The sequence below is a fragment of the Astatotilapia calliptera genome, chromosome 7 (genome assembly GCF_964374335.1).
Source record: "Astatotilapia calliptera chromosome 7, fAstCal68.1, whole genome shotgun sequence".
Lineage (NCBI taxonomy): Eukaryota > Metazoa > Chordata > Actinopteri > Cichliformes > Cichlidae > Astatotilapia > Astatotilapia calliptera.
In genome coordinates, this window is record NC_137428.1 from 52,788,236 (window position 1) to 52,815,639 (window position 27,404).

Genomic DNA, 27,404 nt, shown 5'->3' on the forward strand with positions numbered 1-27,404 from the left:
ATACTGCAGAATAGCTCGCTCCCAACACTACAAGCAAAAGGCTGAAATTACTTTAACTATTTAATCCAGGAAGCCAGAGATGATTTACATAGTGATTTTCATGATTGTCTCATTTCTACTTGCAGTGAAAAATGTTTATGAAACTGTTTTTATGCTATATTCATTCAGCGCCACCATATTGCTTTTATTTGCTCTGCCCTTTTGCTAAATTCTAGATAAAACAACATATTTGAATGACCTATAAGGTGTACCATTTCAGACTACCAGTGACGCTGTTTATTGTGTCCTCTACTGTCTTTGGCCACGGATATGTTTTCATGCGTGTAAGCAGTTGGTGGAGAGCTGTGTCAGAGCACTGTGTTTATGCTGCAGGGAAATGCCATCCATCACTGGCCAGAGCTTTTACCCAGGTGCCTGAGCACAGCCTTGTACAGTCATCTCGTCTCACCTTCTTCTCTGTTATGACAGGCAGCTCAGGGAAAGGCCTTCAAATTATATTCCCATGGAAAATACACCCCTATTTTTTAAAAAACAACAACATATATTTGAGAGAAAAAAGCGCACACTCACACTGACCACACGTATATCTCTCCTCGCACTGCTGCTCAGAAGTTTGGGGTCACATAGAAATGTCCTCATTCTTGAAATGAAAGTGTGTTTGTTTTACCATGAAAGAACATTAAATTGCATTGAATTAAATGGTTAGTTCACAAAGCCAAGATGTTTTTCCTAATTCAAGTTTATCATGCTAAAATACTAGTGGATCATTTAAAAAAAAAAAAAAAATCCAGTTATACTGGAACAACTGCAAACTCTTGGCTGAGCATCAGTATTTCTAAGTTATGACTGTAATCTTGAAATGCCAAAACACAAAAAGACTTTGCGTTTGAAAGCCATCACAATATTCCTGTTAAGTATTCTTGGGGAAATGAAGGCTAATCCATGCAGGAAATTGACATCAAACTGAAGATTTCATACAATGTGTGCTCTTCACTGAGCTGTGCCAATTGGCTAGAACAGAATGACACGAATAGAAAAAGAATGGGGAGGCCTCGGTGCACAACTGGGCAAAAATAGACAAGTAACGGGAACCTCAGACGATGCTGGTCCTTTAGGCAGGATTGGAAAGAAAAAGCCATATCAGCGACCGGCCACTGAGAGAAGTGATTAAGGCCGGCCAGCAAGTCCAGATACTGGGAAGAAAGTGTTACTTACACACACAGATCTAAGTTAGAGGCATTTGGGCCAAACAAAACACCATCTGTGAGATGCAGAACAAAGGAAAAGATGCTTTAGGGTTACTTGAGTTCATCTTTCAAGCATGGTGGAGGAAATGCAACAATTTGGCTGCAGTAATGTGTGAAATCTGTGCGGGATAAAAGGGATCTGAAACCAGGGAACAGCTTGTGGGATGCACTTACATGATCGAGGGTTTAAATGTCTCCAGATCTCCTCACCAAACTCACAGCTAGGATGGGAGTGCAGAATTGTGTTAGAACAATTCTTTAAGTTACATGTAAAGAAATAAACTACTCCTATATTAAAATATATATCCTGTTCACGTGTTTCCATGGAAAATGTGAAATTTTCTGTTTGTGACCTGAAACCTTTGAGAGATACTGTATTATGTGCCCAAGTAACAATTTTTCAAATCAGAATGAGCTAATCAAGCCAAGCACCCTGGACAGTGAGCCAAGAAAGTGGGGGGTGAATATCACTTCAGATCTCTGCAGTCGTAATTACGCAGTCGTTGAGTACTTGATAGCCTCTTCCCTCCACCTCCTCACTTCCTGGGATGAAGTAAAGAGAAGCTGCGGCTTTCCTCCGATCACAATAATCTAATCTTCATACAATTAGGAGGCAGAATGCAGCGCAGTTCAGTAGTGGGTTTTAATTACACTCTCAAACATTCTTTACACGGGACCAACAAGAGATGAGTGGAATTATATTAATCTGGGTTATATCTGTGTTGGCTGCAAGCCCTCTGGGAGTAACCGACACAATGTCGTATCAGTAATACGGTACGTGACCAGGTTAGGCGCCGAAATGGACGCCTGCAATGCATTTATGTGCAGCAAAAGTAGCAGCGTACGAAAATCATTTTACATCCCAGCCAATCAATAAGCAGCCATCTGTTTTAATCCAGCCCATCAGATAAACCCTGTGTGATTTCAACAAACGGTACAGTGCAGTAGAGTCGGGACTAAAACACAGCACTTCAAGGTGGAAAGGGTGAAAGCGGCTTTTGAGAACAGTCATCAAAGGGAAAGAGGGCACACTAAAGACAGAGGAGAAAATGTGAGTAGCCTGCAGGGATTCCAGAAAACTGAACAATAAAAGCACACAATGATAAAAGCGCTTGAAACAACTGAACTAAAAATACTCTGCAGTTTAAATAACACATAAAAATTCACGCTTTGTGACAGTGAGGCTCTAGCTGGATCCTTATCACAATTTACATACACGTGACAAAAAAAATAACATAAAAAACCCTTGACCCCTAGGGCCTCTCTGTTAGGCTGTGTTGGTTTTTTTGCAGGTTAAACATACTGCAGAGACTTTGAGATGATGAAGATGGCTGTGCGGATGCAAGTTATCTATGATAAGAATGAAAAACTGTAGAAAATATTCCTTAACAGCCAGAGGACATTTTGGAGTCTTAAACAGCACTTCATCAACAAAATACCAACTGAGTGACATGTACAATTAATCCCAAAGCCCACTGAAGCTGCTGTGGTAGCCTAGCACCTTACTAACACACTGAGGTGTTTTCCCCATAGACATCTTTATTTTTTATCATCATATGTAAATTGTACTGACATACTTTATAGCTCTGTAACGCTTCATGTGGGCCCCTCGTGTATCAGTGTTACTCTTATCAAAATACAATTACACAGTTTAGCAGTAGCTGTATTTGTTGTGCAAATTTTAGTTATTAATTTTAGACTTTTTTTCTTAACAATGCAGTTTTACAAGTTATACATTTACTCAACAACACATGAAGTCCATCTATATATATATATTCTTTTTATGTGAGAATATAAATACTGGTTTGTGAGGATGTACTGGTTTTCAGTATTTTAAACAAAAGTAAATGATCAGTAAATATCCACATGGTGGGAAGATCATTGTTAATGCCACCATTACTAGCTTATCTGCGAAATAAAGTCTTTGTGTTCTATGTTTGAAAGGAACATCAAAGGAGATAAAGTTATCAGAATGTTAAGTTAGAACATCGACACCACTTTTACCAATATTTATCAAGTCCCAGCAGCTAGTTAGCTAACGTTAGCTTTAAGTCTTAAATTGAGAACAGGTAGTTTTTTTTCCCAGGCAGATTCTGGATTTTATTACCTTTTGAAGAATCCAGACAAATTTCAGTCTTTAGTTCAGTCTTTAACCTAAGCCAATTGTCGGCTGGAGATAACTGAGCATCTGCAACACAAAATCGGCATTCATTTTGGCAAAGAAGTCATTTAAATGTTAAACTACTGCCATCAGCTGCTGTAGAATCTCTACTCACGGAGCTTCTAAATCCACAAGCCATTTAAAAGATCTTCTTTAAATGCTAAGTCAAGTGTTATACATCGGATAAATCTTCATTGCCACAGATGTTAGCACATTTAAACAAAATCACATCACAGTGTCAAGTGAGAGTGAGGAGGCGGCATTTGGCATGTTGTATACATTATCTACTTGTGCACATACATAATGTTCTTCAGAGCTACAGGGCAATAAAAATGACACTTGGACCTCGGTAAGTTTCCAGGTTCGTGTGGACCAGAAAAACGTGGCTCGAGTGGAATCTAAAACTTGGACGAGTAAAAGGGCAGACCATTATACATATCAACCCTGAGCCTGGCCCAGTCAGTCATCTTCTGGGTGGAGCTTTTCTCTCGGGTCAGGAAACGAGCTGCCTTCTTCAGCTTGTCCTCATTCCTCTCTAGGTAACGCAAGCCCTCAGCCTGCAGCGCGTTGAGCTTCTCTTGGCGGTTCTCGTCTAAGGAGAAATCTTCGCTCATGTAGGGGTTGAAGCGAAAGTAAGTGTTTGGAGGAAGGAAGGCGTCGAGCATGGCGTGAACCTCTGGAGGGGGAAGGAGAAGTAAGAGTGAGGTCATATAAGAGAGAATAAAAAAAATTAAAACACAATTCACTTCATACTGCCTTACTAGGGGCTAGCAAAGTCAAACCTTATCTATCAGCGCTGTTATAGGATTACAAGTGTCACTGAGTAAGCGCTCAGGGCTAGAGTGTGAGGTAACACCAAGTGAAAATGTCTAGCCTGTCTATCACGGCTGTTTTCATCTGCCTTGCATGAGCAGTTTAAAATCAACATCCTACAAATGCAAACAAACAGGCAGCGGGTAACAAAACAGGCCTGAAGCACCCAAAAAGGTTTCTGTCTGAGTTCCCACAGTATTAAAACCAACCGTCTCCAAGGCTCTGCAAAACTCTACAAGGAGTAACTTATCTGGAGGTGATCTGGAGAGTTTTTATAGAGCAAATCAGTGTTAGACTATTGTGTGCTGAAAAGTTATACACAGAGACAAGAACAGCTTACTCACAAGAGATAATGCATGTGGTTAAATCAGAGATGAACCTTGTTTTCATTACTTTAATAAAGCACTCGTTATTCAAAATTTTATACTGTCAATCATAAACAGTTTGGTCTTGTGCAGTGAGCTGGATGCCAACTGCTAAAAAGTGTTCTACTATTTTCCCTCTGCAGAAAGGATTAGTTGTTAGATAGTGATATCATCACCTTCCTAGTGAAAGTCCCTTTTACCTTTCACCTACCAAATATGGAAATCCAAACACAAAACAATAACACAAAGACTCCAGAATTGCTGCAAACCTTTCAGACTCGTTTCTGTGTCTTGTAAGACATCCATGTATTCACCAAACAAACTGAAACATGCAACCTGTTTGCTTAAACACAGGATACTGTGTTTAAGCAAACAGTTTGCACGTATATTGGATGTACAAGGTCTTTATAAAAGGAACAGCTGTTTCAAGAACGAGTGGCCCAGGGTCATTTTTCCAAAACACGTCTGAAGATATATAAAAAGTAATATTCTCCATCTTTGTCACTGAAACCCTATTAGATCTGCTTTATCTATCCGCAACAACAAACACAGCTAAGCTTGATACACCAAAGACAAACTAGGAGGCTTGCGAGCACTAAAGCTTTTGAAAAAGAGGAAATCTGTGATAAACACTCTTTCTAATCTGCTGTTTCTAAATAACAAAAGCCCGCAAGAGAGCTAGGAAAGGGATTAATCCCAAAATACAGGATGAACAAGTGCAGAGAAGCATCTAGGTCACACACACACTGCACCACAGCAGCAACAGGGAGGGGAACAAGCCAAATTTAGGCACAGCAGAAGTGCCCATGTCTAGAGGTGATAAGGAGACAAAGAGGTTGCCGCTACAAAGGGCCACAGTGGGATTTATCTAGAACAAAGTCGACCTGCGGTGCAGTGTTTTCTAAAAAGATACCATCAAAAATCCTAAATCTCCCCCTTAGAAAAGAAACAGAAACAGGGAATGATCACTGCTAATGTACATTTATTTAATCTTCTTGTGTAGAGGAAATACTATAAACAGACCTGAAACAACACTGCAAACAAAGGCAGTTCAGTTCACAGTTTTTTGTACTGCAGCCATCTTTACACTATGACTTGATCCTGTCACGGCAAGTTTCAGGCTTTCATCACTCCTTGGTTGACACAGGTGTGCTTTAGAATTTAGTTGTACATTTAGCAGCTGTCAAAGCTGTGAAACACTGGCGATCACAATAGGTCGCCATCATTTTGCGGTGCATCCTTACCTTCAGTGTCTGTCGCACTGCTGATGACGTTGGTGAGTTTTGTTTTGAGGCTTGTATATGCAGCGTTGCTTTTGCCAGTAGATTCAAAGCGACCCGTACCGAGCGAGACCACACACTCCAGAGGCGTGTCAGGCCACAAGCACTGGCACTCATGTATAGCAAGTGCTGTGGGGTTGTTAATCAGTAGACCTCCATCCTGTGAAAAAACAACAACAAAAAACCCAAAAGTGCTGTTAGGCAACCTGTTTACAGGCTAGGTTTGGTGTTTCATGCCAACACCAAAGTCAGTGAAACCAAATAATTGGGGTTTGAAACCTTTCATGGATTTTAACAGTCAATAGACAAAATTTCAGAAGAACATCTGATAAAGTGAAGAGGAAAAATAAAATCAATCAATCAATCAATCAATGTGCAGCTTTAGTGCTGCTTGTAAGTCTATTAAACAAAGAGTCCCAGCATTTCCCCTCCCCTCACAGTTTCAGTCAGACTTGCTTTGATATCGAACAACTGCCCATGAGTGCTTTCGCTTTGGATCCATATTGTACCCAAGGCAGTGGGGGAGTAACTGGAGAGGCTGCAGAATTGTTGAATAGGCATGAGGCTGAGGGGCCGCAGGGCTGGCACCAGGATCAAACACACAAGGACCCATTCTCATTAAGGAAGCCGAGCTTGGGGGGGTTGGGAGCCGCAGGGCCCCAAATGTCTAGGGACACAGTAGAGCGAATGGTGCTTGTTTACATGGCCGTGTACACACATGTTTGATCGAGAGCACATGCTCAGTGCATACAATAATGTGTGCATTTCTGATAGCGTGTGGCATACGTACACACACACACACACACAGCAATGGGGGAAAACACCTCGCGTGTATAAATTTGAGAGTGCGATATGGAAAACTGTTCCATTAATCCAACATAAAATTGCAAAGCTCTGGCTATTGTAGCTGAACTGGAGGAAAAGCTCCCGTTACAACTGAAAAACTTAATGTACAAGTTCTCTACGAAAACCTGGAGTGCTAAAGAGAATTGATTTGGCATTAGATAACAGTAAAACAAGTTTAAGGGTTTACTGACACACTTGCAGCTCAGCTATGATTTACTTAGACACAGAGTTCTCTGCGTCAACTGCACTGTCAGCAGCTCGCTTGCACTGATAAAAGCTGTGCTGACACAGATCAAGCAAGTCTGTGTCATCAGTTCATACTATAATGAGAAATGCAAATAAATACAATTTAAAAGACACATTTTCCATTAAAAAAAAAGAAAGAAAGAAAGGCACACAAAACCTCCCAAAACATTTTAATGATATTTGAGTAGAAACAAAGGTTATGATTGATCTGTTCAGTTTGGACAAAGAGCCAGCTGCCTTTGTATTAATCATAAAGGCATTCATTGACCACAGATATCATGAGTTACAGGCTATAGCTGGTGTTGTAATAATGAATCAAATGGATAAATAACTTCTGGTTGTATTGTCGTAAAATAAAAAGTGTAAAAAAAAATCTTCATTGGAAGGTCAAATCACAGAGTAAGGTGGTGGATAAAGACAGCTGCAGACATGAGCAGTCATTCCTATTACACTAATTTCAAGTACTGCACACTGCCTGGAGGATGCAAAGACAGTAGTTTCTACTGTGTTCTACTGTCCCGTGGATGAGTGCATGGATTCCCAAAAAATGTTCAGGCATTTGTTCGTCCACACGGAGCTTAGCTGGGCTCAAGCAGACCCGTGCATACTCACAGATGGGGAAACTAACACTTTGCTGACCTCGCATTACATTTCATTCCTATCACAGTATTGATATAATTATGATTCTGTTATGATTATTACAGTAGTTTATATATTGCACGCCAATTTTTAATGATGGCATTGATATCAAGAAAAGAAATCAAGAAAAAAAAATTCCCTATAGTGTAACTGCAAAAAGCACAAATTGTGTATTTAATCACCATATTATGCTCTCAATTTTTCTGTGTGTTATTTCCATTATTCAACTTGTCTCCTTGCTTAATTGTTGCCGCTCTCCTCGGCAAGTTTCTTCAGTTTCACCAGACTTCAGTTCACTTTATCTTCATTGAAGCAACACCACGAGTAGGCGTGAAGTACTGACTCTGGTAAATCAATCTGGGGAAGAAATTTATTTAGACTACCTACATGATTCAATAAAACATCTTCATTTGACACTAGTGTGTTAAACCCATTGCAGGAGGAAGCTTTACACAATGCTGCTAACATTTTATTCTAACAGTTTGTATAGTTCACTTTTTCAGGCATTCTCTCATAAACAATGCAGGGGGCTAATACCACACCAATAAGCAGATCAAGAGAAAACTGACTAATTTCATGAGATATGAATGGATTTATATATCACTAAAATTATTATGTACACGCTTCATCTCCTTACTTTTCTGTGATAGTCAACTAAACTTTTTCAGGTTTTGAATACCTGCTTGGACCTAGCATACATTCTGAAGACATCACCACAGACGTATTTATCAAGGACGAATGAAATAACTGAGAAAATGTGACACATGTTCAGTCAAAGAGCCATTAGAGGTCAATAACATCTGTACAAAAGAATGGCAGGATAACCTTTGCAATAGTTCTCTATGGTTTCATGCACAGAGTAAGTAAACCAGCTGACGTATAACAGGTTAGTATTGGTTAATAGGTTAACTGGTTAAGTCGCAGCCCAAGTGAATACTGGACTAGACCATTAACGATAAAAATGGGGGAAGGGGATTTTTTTTCCCTTTATTTAAACAAATTGATTTATACGTTATTATGACCCTGATGAAAGCCACGAGCCGAAAGACGTTGGTCAGTTAATAAAGTTGTTCCTCTTTACCTTCCTGCATCCTCTCCATGCACCTTGGAAGTAGGTGAAGTTGTGCCAGAATTTGTTGTTGCTATTTATGCACAGAGTGACAGACATAAAGATAGAAAGACACTGCCAAGCATTAAACTACTGCAGTGGTTAAAATTTAACTAACATGAAAAACTACAAAGACACGTGTGTCTAATAATCTGTTATGATAATGTGTAATCAATCATTACTACGATGATCTAAAAGTTAGTTGCTGAGATAATAATTAGAGCCAGAGCCTCAGAGAGCACCATTTAACTGGCTGAGATGGAAGTCATACAAAGAAGGCTTCACTCTGTGACAGAGCATAGAAGAACTGCTGAGGTGGCCGTTTGTCCAAAGCACATCATTATGCACCAGTAGGTTGTCTGGCAGACCGAGAAATGAATCACATAAAAAAAAAAAAAAAGAAAAAGAGGAAAATGCCTGGATTGGATGTGCCCGTAATAGAGACTTAGGGGAACTTGCTGCACTGGGCACCAGTCAAACCCAGCTGGTAACAAAACAACTAAGCAGTTTTCTTATCACTCACCCCAGTGTGAGAGGCTCCATTTTCTGAACTCTGCGGCAATGATGGCAACAGTCCGGGTCCAGTTATGGCTTCTTTGTGCTTAATAGCTGGGGGCAAGTTTCAGAGGCGCAGTGGTCGCGCTTGCACACAGTGCCAGGGCATATAACTTTAAAAGCAGACTGTGCAATGGTTGTCTGAGCGAGGGACTTAATGCTTTAGCTTGTCTGCATCTCAGTGCACCTGCTGGACGAGCCCAGAGCGGGTAAAAAAGGTCAAGGCAATTATGAAAAATATGTTTTTGATAGAAAGACCTATTGCATCACTGAAAGACTGCTAGGCTTTCTTTCTGTATTCTCTCTCTTTTTAAAAAACAAAAAAAAAGTCATTTGTATAGTCATCTTTTTTACGCAGGTGTCCAAACAGGCTGGTAGTACCCCGACTTTCCAACAGGAGCACTATTTAACATTATTACTGCAAAAACAACTTTTTAACCATTTAAAAATAAGTGAAACTGTGAAAAGAATGTTAAGAAGAAACAGACATGACTATATTAAAGACTATAATGTAGTGTGTTGCAGAAAAATCTAATGAAGTTGGCATGCTTACTAGCTACTGCCTGGTTGCATTCTAATGTAATTTTCTCAAGACATCATACATATTGTCCATCTGTCCAACACCAGAGGAGCAGACTTGCCCAGAGATCATGTTGCCTTTTTATATGCTCTACTATTTTGACCTCTTATCCTACAGTCAAGGGCAGGAAGTCGATAAATTGAATGGCAAAAGCTAGAACCAGAAGATGAGCGAGTCAGCTAGAGTTTGATTTTAGCCTTGCAAAGCTTCCTGTACTTATGCTTCCTGGAATGCTAGGCCAGGTGAGTTTGCAAGTTGAGACTGCATAACTTCTGCAGCCAATCATCACAAGGTTTGGTTGTTGGATTATTTGAATACGACAGTACTGTAAGGCAATGGCAGACACAAACAATAGTTGCTTTGACAATAATTTTACACATTTTTTTTTTTTTAAAGTGTTGCTAAAAGAAAAAAGTAGCATTACTTGGGATTTGTTGCATGCTATTGCAGGACAGCAGCAACTCCTGATAGACTAAGATACTCTACACACTGTTTTTATCAAAGTCCAACCGATAGAGGACTTTTTATACTAATAACGAGATCTGGCAATTTAAAAATTCAATACTCCAATGTACTGGACAACAATTTTTTTTTTCCACGAATTTCCCTAACAACTCTTACACGTATTATTTATTCACTCGTTCACGCTCTGCCCGAGTCTGCTCAGATTAGATGACTGTTGTGTTTGCAGCTTTCCAAACCAACAGTAAAATCGCAGAGAACCCTCTGGTGGACAAACTGTGCAACATCAACACTTATAACATGGTTGAAAGGTGAAAAGTCTTTTTTTTTTCTTTAACTTTTTCCATTTTCATTCATTGGCCAATACAAATACCAATACTTTACCTTTTTACACTGGCCAGTACTACATTTTCACACAAAGATTCTTGAGGCCAGAGCACATCTGGATGATGAATTAAGCTGAAACTATGATCCACTTGGGACAAACTGCAAATAAGGCTGCATGCAAAATGGCACCACTCAAGCTGTCTGTCAAACACGCAGCATGACGCGAGGCAAAGGTCACTTCCATTTACGAGGATTTAGAGCTGTAATGCTGCTTATACTCGAAATGACTCAATGTCACTGTAAACAGGAATGCCATGTGTCTACAGACTAATGTCCTCAGAGAGTACACCCCTGTCAGTAGCAATCATTTAACCCCCTTTGAGGTTAAATTCTCTATCAGATAAAGAGGAATGCCAACTCTGAATTCTGGCTTTCATAGAAGCTTAATGATTTCCTGTGACAGTGTTTGAGTCTTTCTTCCGGTGTTATGGGTTAGTTATACTCTGAGGATCAAAGCTCGTTTAGCCTCGCCTTTGCCCTTCAGGGTCTAATGGCTAATTCACAAATGTGCTCATCACTTCTATGAGTCTGTATGCAAATATACCAAGTTTTCACCTAATTGGGGCTCCCACACCCAAGGGGACATTTTTTCAAAAAACCGAATGGCTTTAAAAAGATGTTGTTCTTACAGCATATTCTGGAATAAAAATTTCTCTCAGTTAAATGAATAATATTGAGATTTGCATGATTTATTTACACCGCTGCTTAAAAAAAATGTCTCCACTGTCATTAACTTTTGGGAGCTTATCTTCATTGTGTCAGTTTAAGCTGCATTATAGGGGGAAGAGCTGATTTGAATAGCAAAGAGGTGCTATCGTGAGATCACTAAAAGTCATTTCACGCCCCAATGTATGTCAGCTCCCATTAGCAGGGACAGCAAACTTCATCCTATTCATCCAGCCTGTGCGCCTCTGCATCCCTCTCCCTCTCTAACCCGTGGGTAAACCTTCAATACTCATTTGTGGAAGGGTTCATTATGAACGACCACAACACAGAAAAGGAGGGAGCGTCAGCTTAAATCTAAATGAGGTGAACCTTTTGAAATAGAGCCTGGTGTAGCATTCAAATCTCAGCTCCGGGGAGAAGCTTTAGTCATTACACTTTCTTCTTTTGCTCCTCTGACAGGGATGGACTGAGGAGCACTAAGCTCTGTAGTAATTTGTTATGACGCCCCGCCAATGAGGCTCCCTTCTCACAAATGATTAATTAGGGAAGAATTACATAAGTCATGGACATCCGATTACGTCTGTCACAATACCAGAATGTTTTCCAGAGATGGTCGTTCACTTGATAAGCAGATAATTAGGCTGCCAGGAAAAAAAAACAACTATGAATCTTCCAAATCAACTCATACCATTTGCACACAAAATGAAGCCATCCCAGTCACTGCCTGTGCAATCAGAGAAATAAATCTGCTCATTGACCAAAATGAATTCCCCAAATGGTTTCCAATACACATAAAAAGCATCATTGTGATCTGCAAGGATGGAACTGAAACGGTGTGAGCACCAGTCCTAAATGGTGGCCAGGTCAAGTCAAAGGGCTTCATGCCATATTAAGTAATTCCATGGACTAGCTCTTCACTTGACCTTATAGCTTTATGGGCCCCTCAGGTCACCGTGACGTTCAAATCATCTTCCCAGGCTATAAACAGAAGAAGGACTCATCTGTAAGGGTGCCAGCTTTGCCCCCAGGCAGCCAAAACAATTGAGATATACTGCAGACAGTTACCTTTTCCCACACGTTCTGTGAATACACGACCACACATGAACACCCAATATTGAAACAATGAATCATCCCTGTCGACTGCAGCCGCTGAGATTAAACTGTGACAATTCATGAAGCGATATAAATGCCTTCAGAAGCTCTCCTCCATATTTACTCAGCCTAAAGTCACTCTAGGCCTTATGCACATATTTGACAGATTCATATTAAAAAGCATGATTTCAAAACTCATCCCCTGGACAATTTAGTCTAGATTACCCTGCTGCTTTGCTAAGAGGATGATGGAAGACACACCTCCGTGACAATATATTGCAACGCGAGGTTTAAAGCCGTGAATTCTTTCCAGGGTCTGCAGTAAAGAAGTCATCTGAATGTGATGCGCAATTGTGAAAAGGCGAGGGAGGTCAGAGACGAGGAAGATTTGCTGAAGCTTCCACACAGCAGTCAGTCAACATAATAAGTGGACCAGCATAATCCTCAAACAAGTGTGCCAGCTCAATCGAGTGTTTGTGCATGTGAGAAAAAGTGTGTTCTACAGAACAAAAGAAAGAAAGAAAAGGCGATTTGAGCAAACAGAGGTGATGTGACAATCAGAGGTGGGTGCTAACAAGTTACTCAAGTGCACATAGCTCAGAAAGTGTAACTTTCAACTAAAATGCACTTGTTAGAGGAGTTTTAAAGAAGCACAGGTTTCACTCTCACTCGAGTCATTTGTTGCAGAATTATCACTCCTACAACTCTATTATGCTTGACTATGTTACTAATTTGACTATTTATCTCCTGCCCTTCTATTAATGATGACAGAACAAAATAACAGCCAAATTATTCACAACATTGTATAATATTGCATTTAATTCCATTTAATTATAATTATAGCACTTTTGAATTTATCCAACACCACTGGCAGGTCTGATTAACAGATAACTGCAGTGCAGTAAGTGAATGAGTGAGCGCTGCTCTGAAGTCAGTGCATGTGAGAAGTGAAGGAACAAATATGCTGTTTGCAGAGTTTAATAAAATTAACAATGAAATATCACCTTATTATGTCTCATTGAGCCTCAATGAGACAGTAGAAAATAATATCGCCAATCAAAAATGTGAGATTTACTTTCTTATTTAGCTACGAAAGGTTTTCACATATGCCTGCCTATCAAATCAGAATTTAGCAGCTCTCATTGTGCCTCACACTGCTGCGCTCATTGCCATTATTTAGTGTCTGTTTTATGAGTTGCCGTACTTTAATCAAGTGAACTGTGTGGCTCGCATCAGTCTGTGTTATGCTGAAACCTATTCACACCCCTTTTTGCTATTACAATAACAAACTGATTCATTTAGTTTAAAGCTTTATTTTCATATTGTATTTTATTACAGTAGCCGAGATGCAACGTTAGATAATTTTAGCTTTTTTATCGTTGTAATTTTATTACGCTGTCTGAAACAGGTCTCTTTTGTAAACAAGACATTGATTCTCAATGGGATTACCTGCATGAATAAAGGCTATATCAAAAAATAAATAAAAACTAAAGACAATTGGCATCTTTTGAAACGATTACTTTTGCTTAAGTATGTGTTTTCATAAGGCAGCTCTACTTACAGTAGGTACATTCTTGGAGCCACTCAAGCCACCCCTGTTAAAAATGGGAGATGGGACTTATTCTCAAAGGACAAAGATCCTGAGTCAGTCTCAGAAGAGGAAGCTGTCTGCAGCATGGCTAAAATGTGAGCTCCATCCTCTAACAGTCTGCAGGCCAAGTTCCCAGGGCTTAACATGGGAAGAGCAAGCAGGGATGAGAAAGAGTTTAAAAGCTCTGATTCACACCCTGAATCTACAACATCTCCTCTCTCCTCTCTGCTTCATATGAGTTAGTGCCATATACAAATATATCATTTATGACCAATAATTCCATCTCCAGAGGCCTTTAAGAGGGGAAAAAAGAAAAGAAAAAAAAGAATTAAAATGTTAGGATCTCTTCAGTTACACCTTAGAATGCCATTTAATTATGAAAGCCCCTCTGCTTTTCACGTCATTCATAGTCACAGATACCACATTTAATGCCTTCCTGTACTAATTTATGTCTACTCCCTCGTTCATTAGTGACAAATACGTATGGGAGGGCTGATGTGACCTATTCATTTGTGGCTGAGTGAAGCCTTTCGGCTGAGCATGGTGCCACGTTGGGGCTCCAAGGGGTCGCGCTGGGGGTGGTGGTCCACTAGTCCAATGTCTCCCATCAAATGCTGGCAGGGGTGGGCACAAAACAAGCTCCCATTCCTTCCCATCGCCTCAGGAGACACCATGGCAACTAGGCCAAAAAAACAAACAAAAAATGGGTCCTCCTCACCATTCCTGGCATGCCCTGGCATCCCCTGTGAAATGTCTGAAGTCTTTTACTTCTGTGTTCTTTAGAGTCGAGATAACTGAGCGAGCTTTAATGTGGAACATGCGCCTCCTCTCTCGCTTCATCTCATCTATCCTCCACCCCACCTCTTTTTCCCTTGTTCCCCCCTCACTAAAGGATGATCTCCACGGCTATGGTAGCGAGTGTGAGGCTTTGATAATGCCATGGCTCTGCTTCAAAGGTCTCGCTCCAAGTTACAATTTTCCCAGTGTTAGTAGAAAGAATCTATAGAATCTAGGTGCTTCTCCATCAGGTTTCCATTCCAGCCTGCAGACTCACAGAATCATCAACAAACACTCATCTGTCTTCGAAAGCTGCTTGAGAAGTCCAACCTTCGTTCAGCACATGCCGTTACAACTGTTGCGTTCGCTGTCACAAAAGGTTGATTGTCTGAGGGCTTGAATTAAGTGGGAAAGTCTGTGGGCGTCGGTGGAAAAGAGTGAGATGACTCTCTCTCTAGGGAATCCTGACATCATACACACAGCATGTTATGTTCACAACTGGTCTCAAGCAGGCACCAAATAAGTCATCAGACTGGGTGGCATTTTGAAGATGGTCAAACATTCACATGGAAATTAGAGTGCTTAACAGAAACCGTATATGAACAGGAGCTTGTTACGGGTCCTGCTCTTGGATTTTACTGTGTAATCATAATTAGAAACTCATTAAAATTACATCTGAACTATCATCACTCAGGTTTCCATTAGCTTGAGCAAAGTAGTCTTTGCTTCAGCAAAGAAAACTGACAAATAGATGAGGATAGAATTACTAGCTCTCTATAAAAAAGTCATTTTTTTAAAAAGTATTTCTAATGTGCTGTTAAACATCTGCTGATCCTATTCTGCTTATCCTTCTCAGGATTGGAGCCCATCCCAGCTCCCATAAGGCAAAAGGCGGGGTACAGCCTGGACAGACTGCTGTTAAGCGCTTTGAGAACTTTTCCAAACATCTTGGTTTTATTTTGGATGCTTGTATTATTTTTATTTTGCACACACAAAATTTTTTGATTTGACAAAAATCCAAAATTTCAGGGTCAAATTCTTAGCCTCCCAGATGCTAATAGTTAATTCTGTACCCTTCTTGCTGGATAATAGCCTGCAGTTATGTACTAGTTTTCAACAAGTTTCACCTGAGTGACCCAGCCCATTCTTCTTTGGCGAACCTCTCAAGCTACTCCAGATTTGTTGATCTTCTGGCATGAACCTCAGGTTTTCAGTTCACCCCACAGATTTTCATTAACATTCAAGTCAGGGCTTTGTGCAGGCCAGTCAGAAATGTTCTCTTTTGTTTCTGGAGGTAGATCTTCACCAGTAGCGGCACATATTTTGTGTCATTGTGTTAAGAGACAAAGCGATGAACTGGACCGCGTTTTGCTGCTGAATGCTGGAGATTTCCCTTTCAAAATCTTCACATATCCTGCTTTCTTCTTGATTCATTCATTGAGCAGATTCCTGGTTCCAGATGCCCTGAAACATCTCCACAGCATAATAGTCCCACTACTGTGGGGATGCCGTTGTTTCGATTGTACCCCTCTCCTTTCTTTCTCCAGATATAACCAGTCTACATAATCTTTCTCCAGGTTGTTCTTGGCATACTTCAGTTTGACTTAAAGGTGTCTCTCAGATGTAGAGTTTTGTTTTTGAAGCCCATTCAGGATTCTAGTGGCTGTCATCTTCGAGACTACAACACCTGTCTCGGTCAAGTCTTTCACTAGTGTGTTGGCAGTTGTTCTGGGGTCTTTAGACACATCTATCACTGTTTTTCTTGACAGAGTCTTTGAAATCTTTCACTTCCTACCTCTGCTGGGCTTGTTCTGTACTGTGTAGCTCTCTTTTGAATTTCTTCATGATACTTCACACTCTAGTTGACATTTGGAAACACTGTGACTGTAACTTCATATATCCATCTCCTGTTTTTCAGGGGGCTAATAATATTGACCCTGGTAATTGAGTTTTTTTCTGATATTGTGTGCAAACAGATATCATTTATTTTTTCTATAGAAACTAGTATGGTGGGAAATGCAATGTTGAAAATCCCTTGCTAATAATTTTGTCCTTATCTGTGAGTCTAACTTCATATGATGCCTATATCAAAATCAACATAATCCGAATTTACCAAAAAGATACCATGAAGCCTTTGATACACTAGGATTAAATTAAATTGACTGATTTAGGCAAGTTATTTTATCCTCTTACATCTCAATAGATCTTAAAATTTGAAATGAGAAATCAAAACAAGGAATTCGGGTAGGTAAATGTCAGCTTAAACAGCATGAACTCAGTGTCTCAGGAACCACAAATAAGGTGTGCTTTAAAATATACACGTTTGGTAGCCAGACATATCCTGGTGTTACATACAAATGTAAGTCATCTTCAGGATAGTAAATACAAGCAAAAACACTCCCAAAACTGCAAGAGCTGTGCAAACGCTCCGTATGCACATGAATTCTCAGTCAAGGCCTTTGAATATTCTTCAGAGATTTTTTAGGTTAAAATTAACCCTAGCTCTTCTTACCAAGAGCTCTTTCTAATTTTACTCAGTTCTTCAGCTGGAATTTTCTCTTGACAGACTTGAAATAAAAATAAAACAGCTGCAACTGATTTCATGTCAGATGTGTTAAATATATTAAACTACTGATGGCGTCTCATCTCAAAGTACGAGGCCTCCTGCTGGCCGCCAACTAAGTGATTTTGCAAAAGCAGCTCCATAATTAGATTGTCTGTATTTTCTTCCCAATGAAGCAGATGTAGCAGTCACACAGTTTTGTGTGATGAGGGAAGCTCTGGATTGGGATAATTTATGCATCAGAGGGAGACCTGCTAGACGACATGCTGGGGAAATCTCCCACTACAGGTGGGTTTTCATCATCCAGTCTCTTTCATTCTCTCTCCCTGCACTTCATTCACCTGCACACCTAACACAGCTTCCAATTAGGAGTGCCGGAGCTCGCCCGTGTGGGATATTGCCTTTGATGTAAACACACTCTCATTCACGTGTGATGGATCTACACTAAGTTCATCAGAGTCTGTTCATCTGTGTTTTTAATGTAAATTTAAGGAGATTCCCACACTTGTATGTGGCAAATCAAACACAGGCTACGTCAACTGAATACTTAGACTGTAGTGGAACATTATTCCCCACCTTTTCCCACCTGTGTTTTTGCCTTTTTAAAATAAGCAGCATGACTACTCTAAATAAAATAAAACAAGACGTTTACCCAGTTTCTGGTGTGACTTTCCTCATAAGGTTTCTTATATCGTCTGTGCTTTCTGCCATTCCATTTGCGTAACAGAGCAACCTCTGTTTTCCATTACAGAGGCTTAATAATTTTGCTGATTTATTGATCAGCAAAATGGCAAAATGGACTGGTGGTTTGTTATGTTGCTGATGGCTAATGCGAACCTGTTTAATGGAGATGGATTTAAGTGCGTCTCACGACGACTCTACCCCTCATTCTTCTGTCAAAATGTAGCTGACTGGAAATAAATACTAACAGAAAGGAAATAGAGTTCCTCCCTCTCACTTGCTCTGCAGAGAATTTTTCTCATTAGAATTCTCAAAATCCTTCGAAACTCTCCAGCATTGACACTGACTGTGCGGGGCATGTTAATCTAGAAGACCAAGACTAAAAGCTTTAATACTGCAGCAGCGGACTGCAGTTGAAAAAAAGAATTTGCATGAACACTAAATATCAGCGCAATTCTCAGCTGGCCAGCAAAGGTCTTTCGATATGGCACGCTGTGACAACAATGACTTCTGGCTGAGTGCATGAAGTACGTGTAACGCTCTGACTGTCAAAATGTTGCTGAACAGAAGTAATTATAGGATGTGGACTAGAAAAACTTTACTGGAAAAATCTGTTTTCCCTAAAATGACTATAAACCCTGAACTATTGGTCAAATTATACAAACTGTATTCATGTTGAACCAACAGTACAGTTTATATGCCAAATCTGAGGCTATTCGTCTACTAAAACTAAGCTAAATATGAAAGAACATTTAAAACAAAATAAAATAAATAAAAATAAAAACAAAAATACTGGCGGCCACCAGTGGCCCTCAGCCTCCAAGTAGATACTAGAGATGGCACGATACCACTTTTTTATGTCCGATACCGATACCGATATCATAAATTTGGATATCTGCCGATACCGATATGAATCCGATATAGTGTTTTTTAATCAACAAAACTGTTTTTTAAATATCTTGCTGCATTTTGTATAAGTTCATACTCAAGTTTAAAACAACAACTACACTAAAGCTATTCTGTTATACCTGTATGCAAAAAAAAAATTTCATAGTTCAGCAATACTGATCAATCTAATAAACTTAGACCTACACCATCCTCCCTATTCTGGTATTTTAAAGAGTACTTAGCATAAATATTAAGCAACCTAACTAATAGGGTTCCAACTCCCAGCAACAACAAAAATAAATAAATAAAAAATAGGGAACCACCCCTCACGCTCCACCTCATGATGCTTAATCGACGTAATCAACTTTAATTTGATGCAGTGTGAAAAAAAATGCACAGAAATCAATTATTTTTCAAGAAATATTAAATAGATTCAACATCTTTCTTCAACAGAATTGCAGACTGCACAGATGGTACCTTCCCAAAGGAAAAAGTACTATAGCTTACTAGGGTATATATATATTAGACTTAATAGTCACTATATACAGTAATTGACTTCTATTCATTTTGCATCAAATTAAAACTTTGGGTGTCAGATAATTATTTATTAAAAGCTCGACATTTTAAATGAGAATAAGAAAGAAAAGTATGTCTTTGTGCCCCCTTTTCCCTGTTAATGCCCTATCGGCCCCCCTGGCTAAACTTTGCTAGATCCGCCCCTGCACAGTTACCAGCGTCAGCTACGTAGAAAAAGATCCTCGAGTAGAAAGTAATATTAAATACATTCTAACAACAGCTGATCAAGCTTAAACGTGCTGCTGTTGTTCAGCCGCTGGTTTCCTCTTTCTGGTGCAAAGTGGGCCAAAAGCAAACTAGAGTCACGGACTCGCGACAGAAAAGCCGATCAGCTGATCGTTAAGCAGTTTCATGATTGAAGTAGCAGCAAGAAGAGGCAGTCGTTTGTTAAGCTTAACGCAGGAATGCTTTACAAACATTCAGAGATGGACTTACACACTTGCTTTACTTCTCTCGGGATAACTTTGTCAGAGATGAAATGCCGGGTTGCTAGCGAAGCTCCAAATGCTATCCAGACCACCGACAGGTCCCGCATGCCACAGCCGCTCTATCACGTGATGCATACTGCTCCGACGTGCTAACGTTCTGAGGTGAGTTACGGCGTGTTGCAAGTTTTGTGAGGTGCTTTCGTGATATTTAATGGATCGGATTACATTTTTTATTTTTCTCCGATATCCGATCCAGTAATTTAGGTCAGTATCGGACCGATACCGATACGTAATATCGGATCGGTCCATCTCTAGTAGATACAGCAAAGGTATAAATTATAAAATCCTATGTTGCCTCATTCTCGCATTGATATAAAACCAGCTAAATTAAAAACTGACATAAATAAAAATGTCAGTTTGGTGAAATTTGTCAGTACAGCCAGTATCAGGAGGATTTCTCCCTTCGTAACAGCTGTGAATGGGACTGACCTGGTGGAGATCATTCCCCAAAGGGAACTCCTGGAAATACCCGGGGGCTGCTGATGTGGCGCGGATGGCCTGCCAAAGCTGATGCTGGCAGCCCCCAAGGTAGTGTGAGCACATCCCAGGTAGCAGGTTGTAGTTCCTAAAAACATATGCCTTCAGAGGAGTGCCCCGATTCACAATGGTGCTCACAGCTGCCACCTGTGGGTGAGGGCATCAACATACAGGGTGACTTTCTTTTTCAGTGTCAGGTTGTAGTTGAACAAAAGCAGACAAGAAATGCAGGCATAATATCTAGGTCGACATTCTGACAGATCAATTTTATGTCATCACTGAGCTCTGAGCCTCAGAGGAGACATGCTGACATCTGAAAAGCATATACTCTTCTTTAGGCCCACTTTCTTATGGCTTTAGAGCCTATTTTTATCTGTCAAGCAGAACAGTAAAGAGAGGGAAATGGAGAAAGAAGGTTTCTGAGTAATATACAAGTAAACAAGGTGAGGCAAAAAACACGCTGGGGGAATAATGAGTCAGACCATCTCATAAAGCTCACCTTGGGGCAGTCAGGGTTTCTTGAAGTCTCCACCATGAGGTGAGAGCCCATTTTCTCTCTGTGGAGGTTCACAAAGGTGATGTTATTTTCTAGTGTAGAGGGTTTAGAGTAGCATAATGACTAAAGGTAAATGAGTTCCCTTCAAAGGAATGCTGACTGTGATTAATCATACAGTAATCTTTATTCTGTAATATAGCTTTCAGACTTTTTCAACAAGCAGCTTTTTTTGTTGTTGTTTTTTTTAGGCATTTCTGTATTTTAATTGCTCCCATGGCTGTCGAAGAGCCATTGTTGTTGCATGGCACCACAATAAAGGAGAAAGACAAGGTGCTCATCTAGACACTGATCATGAACTATAACAGCAAAACTCACTTGAGGATGTTCTCCCACGCTTCACTGTCATAGAAAGCGTGGTTCCAGCCCATCTTCATGGTGCCGACAAATACATTCTGCTTGAAAATATCTGAGCCCAGCTTTCGGTACAGATCATCACACTCTTTCAGAGGGATCTGGAACATGCCTAGCATGAACCCGAGCACAGCACCTGAGTTAAAACAACCAGAAACATTCAAATGAGAGTGACTGAGATGTACTGTTAATTGAGCTGCTGTAAACAGGAGGTAGAGGAGGTTCAGACAATCCTTTGAGAAAGCATCGAGGAACAGCTTGTTCTCGTCCTCAAAGATGATGTTCATACAGTAATGAACCAGGTTTACTGGAAGGAAACTTACTGAAGGATCATCTGTTATAACCAGATGCTTTGGAGATCAGTTTACAGGATGTGAATAGGAATAACATGGTTAGAAGACTGATCAAGTATTGCCAACAGGATTAGGGAGTCACAATGGCACAATGTGGGCAAAAGTGCCAGATGTGGCCCCAATAGGTTTCTAAATGTGTGAGAACACCATTTGATTTAGGAGGCGTGTTGTCACATTTGACAACTCTCACTAAATCTGAAAATGCATTTTCAGATTTAGTGAGTGTTTTAATCTCCAGCTGGTGGAGATTAAAACATATAACTGAGAGAATGCTGGACAAACAGAAACTTCTAACAGTGATTAAAGCCCAATGTGCTTTGCAAATAAACAGCAGGCTTTTAATCTATTTTTAATCAGTTTGAGGTTGGTCCACAGCTCCCCCTTGTGGTGATTTAACATCAAGGAAGCACCTAATGTACTTGACAGTAAAATACTTGTAAATTTTATGAATTCATTTTATGAATTTAAAATCAACTGTAATGAAAGCAAAATTTATTGTGCAATTGTACAATATTAGTTCTCACCCAGACTGAGAGGAAAGGGGCTGCTGGTGAAATTGAGGTCGAAATTCAGAGCAGAGCAACAAATAGGTCAGTGCTGCCTGTACTCTGCTAAGTGTTGCACTTTGTTCAGATAATCCATATACATGCCTCTGACTATACAGAAGTAGGGCAGGAGGACAGCGTACCTGTGCTGACACCACAGATATAATCAAACAGTTTGTAAGTGGGTTTCCCAGTCAGGGCTTCTAGCTTCTGTAACGTCTGAAGGGCAACAATTCCCCTGAAAGTAGAAAGCCAGACAAATACATGGATACATGCATGAGACATTAGTAACCAACTCATCATCAAGAGCACAAGATTTAAGACTAATAGAAGAAGTGTACAACCTTTGACACTATAAACTTGATATCATCAACTCATATCTTAAAGTAAAGATGAGTGTGGGGGGCAGGGGAGTAAAGCCGAGCGTGTACCTTAAACCTCCTCCATCTATGGACAAGATCCTTATTCCTCTACCTTTGACAGGTTTATGATAGCCCACCAGAGCGAGTGCTTCTCTAACGGCTGCTCTCAGACCCGGATCGTTAGCCTGTTCCAGACGGAGGAGGCAAGGGATAACTTTCTCCTGACAAATACAAACATAGCATGACAGTCAGCACCGGAAACAGAAAATGCTGTCAATCCACCATGAAGTGGTGTGGACTAGATAGTAGGAATGTAGAGGTGAACCGTCTCTCTGTTACGAGACGTAGCTGCGCTCTCAAAACCAAAACTTCAACATCATAACGGGTGAACAAATATGAAAACAAGCAAAGTTCAGGCATGCATGAATAAACAGTCTTCTTTTTGATTGTGCATTATATTCTCCTTGTTTTGATAATGCATCATGATTACTTCCTGTTAGATTTACTCTTTCCTTGTATTTCTCACCCTGCATCCCATCTAATTCTGCTGCCTGATATCAGTCAGCACATAGTTACATAAACCAGGGCACAAACTATCGACGCTTACTGAATCAGAGGTCATCCCCACGGTTTCCATGAAAAAGGCTGAAACCAGTTTCGCTCGTTCACCGGTCATTATTTATTCAGACTGAATTTAGCAAAAAATACACAGTGCAATCAATTTGCAATGAGAAATTAATGTTGACCTTCGTTGTCATGGTTAAAAATGGATGGGGGTCGATACTGGTGTGACCACTGCACATCTGTAAAACCTTGATCATAAATAAAATATGACAGCTAAAGGTACTGCAAACAGACTGAGCAATGTGACCGAAATAAATGCCGAAGATGTCTGAAGAGATTCTTTTCCCCCCCTCACAGCATGAGTGCATGAAAACTTAAATATCATTACATTTATTTCTGTAGCCACTTGCAAAGTGAGGCTCTCAATAATATGAGAAACCAAAAACTGAATTTACAGAGAAAAACAACCTTGGTTTAAAATACTCTAGATTAGTATTTGTGGTATCACTGATGTGACATAAATCTATGTAACAGTGTGCAGTCTGCATTTAGAGCTGTGTGTAACCTGCTGAGCGCAGCTCACAGACTGACATTTTGCAAGCATCGGAGAATTCTCAAATACAATCAGAAAGCATAATGTATATGATTCTCATGCTAATGCTGCAGAAGCTCAGCAACTGACCACACAGCATATGCAGACCGTACATACATAACGTGGAAATTAACATGTAAATAAAAAGAAACATGCTGCTGAAAACTGTTTTGACAACTCCGTCAGCTCTCTATAAAAAAACATCACCCACGTGTGGATGTTAATCTGCTGGAAAATGAACAAGAAAAACCATCTTTACTGTGTAACGCAATTGGCTGCGTGTACGCCGCACACACCCACACAGTGTTTCTGTGTTTTCAGCTCTTTATTTACAGTTTTGCCTTTTCAGGTTGTTGTTGCTGGCTGGTTCGCACAGTTGCTGCGACAATTGCGCGCCCGCAACTGTCTGCTTTCAGTTCCCTCATCCTCTCGGATCCTGGCGTGCCGCCCAAATAGGGGAGGCATGATCTCCAGCTGTGTTGGTCAGTCTCCCCTGGCACTGCCCCATAAACCCACTGCACCACCCCTCCCCTGCAGCTGAGCCACAGACCACACCTCGCCACATACTGCTACATTTCTCACCTTCACTGCAACGCCACGAGTCTCTGGAAACTCCAAGAGGTGGTAACTTAAGTCCTCCACCCTGTTGATATAAACCTTTACATCTGATGCCCTGTGGAGAGCCTGAACCAGTGCCCGGGTTCGATTGTCCACACTCACTCTTGCAATAATCTGTGACATAAAAGCAAAAATAAATAAATAAAAAATACAGTACATTAATTCCTCACTAGGCAGGTATGGTGGTTGCTGTGAATATTATGTATGTGCTTGATATATTATTTAATATGTTATAATAATATCTAAGACCATGTATGTTATGCACATTTAAGTCAATCCAGCATTGCCACAAACTAGATGTCAGACTTGCTTAGATCTCCACAACATAAAGGCCCCCGTAAGCCTATAAAGCGCCCTCTCTCTGTGGCCCTGTAACTTTTCAAGGGGGTTATTTTTGAATGTAGCTTCCCAGAACTCCCAGAACAGCAAGTCAACATCCTTCCAATAGACATATAGAATAACAAGTGCGCTGGTCTGAGTTTTAATTGTGGACACTCTGTTGTATTACACTATACTATACTGGATCATTTTAATATGCATATAATGTTTCACTCAAACACAGACAAAAAGCGTAACCCACAAAATCTGGGACTATTGAAAAAAAGTTTATATTGAGTAGAATGAAAGCAGAAAGTCCTATAGCATGCCCGTAGGATTCTCAAGGAACAGGTTATTAAAAATATATGGCTTACTACAAAAGGAAAAATTTATGAAAGAAATACTGCTGTGCTGTAAGCCCTACCTTTTCCCTTTGGTGCAGAAGTTTCTTGGCTTTCTCCTCCGCAGCCTTCTGCTCGTTACTAACCTCAGCCTGTTTCACTGACACGTCCTCTGATTTCTTTTCCTCCAGTACAGCGCTCGTGGACTCTCCTGTTCTGAACTTAGGAACAAAAGGTGCTATGTAGTTCCCAACAAATGCCTGCACAGTTGGAGCTGAATAAGACAGGTACTGTCCTAAACCCCTCTTTGGGGGAGCAGGGTCTTTCTTATTAGACACCGGCATGAGGTCTGAGGTTTGTTGATCCTGAGAGTAAGTGGAAGAGCTTTCAAGATGCTCTTCTTTCTTGTCCTGAGTGTTTATGCTGCTGCCAAAGTATGAGTTGACGTGATTTGCTACATAGGTGTAAGTCTCACCCAAGTTCACTGAAAAGGTGCTCGGATGGAAGAGGTCTGTGGATTGTTTGGGCATTGTGCTCTTGCTCTCCAAATCATTCAGCGAAGGCTGGAGCTCCTCTTGCCTCCTGGAACGAGTAGCTTTGACGCCAGGAGCAATACGTCTCAGTTTTTTCTCCCTCGGTTCCGTTACAGTTGGGACTATAGCAGTGACAGTCTCTTGGGTAGAAGTCTGAGCATGAGTGGAGGTAATGGAACTTGTATCACATGTGGCAGAAGTGGAAAGGGACGGATTGGCAGAAGATCTCTGAACAACAGGTTTCTGAGCAGTTGATGCTAGAGAGAGAGCAGCATTAGAAGGATTGTAAGTGGATGTGACTGTATTCTCATCAGGTTTGGGCCTTGTCTCAACACTGGCTTCAGCATTTTTATCAGCCTTTAAAGCATTAGGTTTGAGTCTGGAGATCTTTGACATCAGCTCTGTATGTGTCCCACTCACAGCTTTGGAAACTGTGTCCAGCGTGTTCCTGACACGAGACATATGTCGGCTCAGGCCAGCAGACCACTTTGAAGCTGAAGTGTTCAAATACAGGGTGCTGGTGTGGAGGCCAAGCCGATGTCTAACTTGGTTACCTTTAAAGAACCCCACCTTGCGACCCTTGGCCCTCAGGTGGTGAATGTGCCTCCAGCTGAGATAGCATTCCTTATGGAAAACGGGCTGCTGTGCATGACTCTTACAGTGAAACACACCACACAAAGGCAATGATGCTGCTGGTTTGTGAGCATGGGACTGCCATATAAGCAATGCTCTACTTATTTTCACCCAGGTATTTGAAGCCCATCTGTGATTCATATTCTTTCAGTCCACAAGGGTTTAACCCATTCGAAGAAATATCAAGAGTACACCCGTGCTTTCCCCATTCATTAACCTGGTAATGAAAAAAAAAAGTTTACATCACCACTACATACACCCAATAAGGGAAACACTGTATAGAATTAATAACCACAGAGCGTAATGCTATATCAAATCTATCATTGTATCACACACTGTTTATAGTAAATTGTTGACTTAAATTTACAAGTCAATAAAGCCCTTTGGAATGAATCGATTTAAAAATAAAATATTTTTAACAATTGCATAACAGAAAAAAATACCAAAAGAGTTCTTGTTAATCTGGTGTTTGAGTATCGCTCAACTTTTAACAAGCACACTATTTCATTAACTGTCACAGGTGAGAGGACAACAGGTTCACTGTTAACTATGTCAACATCAGCAACTAGCTAACAGAGTACCGCTAAACGCTAGCTTTTATACAGGCCGCACACAAAACAACAAGGCATACCAGTCCTTTGTTTTGCTGTTTCACGAGAGACCAGATTCACTTAATCCTTCTATTAAACGGTCATCCTTGATTAACTATAACACAAAAGCATAACACCTTACGGGAGTGTAATAGGTTGCTCGACCCGATGCCTAATTTCCAGAGTGATGTGACATCAACAGTCGAAAGAAAAACAATGGTCACATGATCCTCCATCTTCGCTGCGATTGGCCAGTTGTCCTTTGGTCCTCTAAATAGTTTCTGTTGATTGGTTAAGCAGATTCTCCACCATTGACGGCTGCATAGGGTACACTTAATATGCTTTACGGTGTATGCCGAATGTGTCCAGGGGAAGCGGAGTCAGCATTTTCTATGAAGAAATTGTCCCCACACGTTTTTTGAAACTCGGGATTTGCTGTTAAAAATTGAAGCGCTGCAGGTGGAATTAAAGAAATGCTACCCAAATAGTTCAATCACATAAACAGCCAAAAACTTTTGCATCAAAATTAAATAAAACCACTTGTGCGTATTCAAATAGTT

At 40.4% G+C, this 27,404-nt stretch overlaps 1 protein-coding gene across 4 annotated transcripts; it reads right to left on the reverse strand.

Annotated features, from left to right (window-relative positions):
- Positions 1-3,320: 3,320 nt before the first annotated feature.
- Positions 3,321-27,123, reverse strand: LOC113026520 (calcium-independent phospholipase A2-gamma). 4 transcript variants are annotated; one of them, XM_026175413.2, is made up of 10 exons: positions 26,987-27,123; positions 25,172-26,471; positions 24,394-24,543; positions 22,725-22,876; positions 22,437-22,531; positions 21,360-21,531; positions 20,988-21,045; positions 20,441-20,635; positions 5,831-6,026; positions 3,321-4,084 (listed from the first exon to the last, which is right to left on the reverse strand). In XM_026175413.2, exons 2-10 carry the CDS (start codon positions 26,393-26,395, stop codon positions 3,807-3,809), a joined length of 2,520 nt encoding a protein of 839 aa, XP_026031198.2. In that variant the 5' UTR covers positions 26,396-26,471; positions 26,987-27,123; the 3' UTR covers positions 3,321-3,806. The 4 variants fall into 4 exon arrangements, with proteins under 4 accessions (XP_026031198.2, XP_026031199.2, XP_026031197.2 ...); XM_026175414.2 differs by having other exon boundaries at positions 26,982-27,084; XM_026175412.2 differs by having other exon boundaries at positions 26,886-27,030.
- Positions 27,124-27,404: the final 281 nt, after the last annotated feature.

What these genes read in the sequence shown, in the direction of transcription:
- LOC113026520 (XM_026175413.2), bottom strand. Translation starts at nt 26,395, where the DNA reads ATGAATCACAGATGGGCTTCAAATACCTGGGTGAAAATAAGTAGAGCA. An exon ending in ATAGATGGAGGAGGTTTAAG is followed by an intron (nt 22,532 to 22,724) that starts GTACACGCTCGG and finishes TTCTACTTTCAG; the next exon opens with GGGAATTGTTGCCCTTCAGA. An exon ending in GCGTGGGAGAACATCCTCAA is followed by an intron (nt 21,046 to 21,359) that starts GTGAGTTTTGCT and finishes GAACCTCCACAG; the next exon opens with AGAGAAAATGGGCTCTCACC.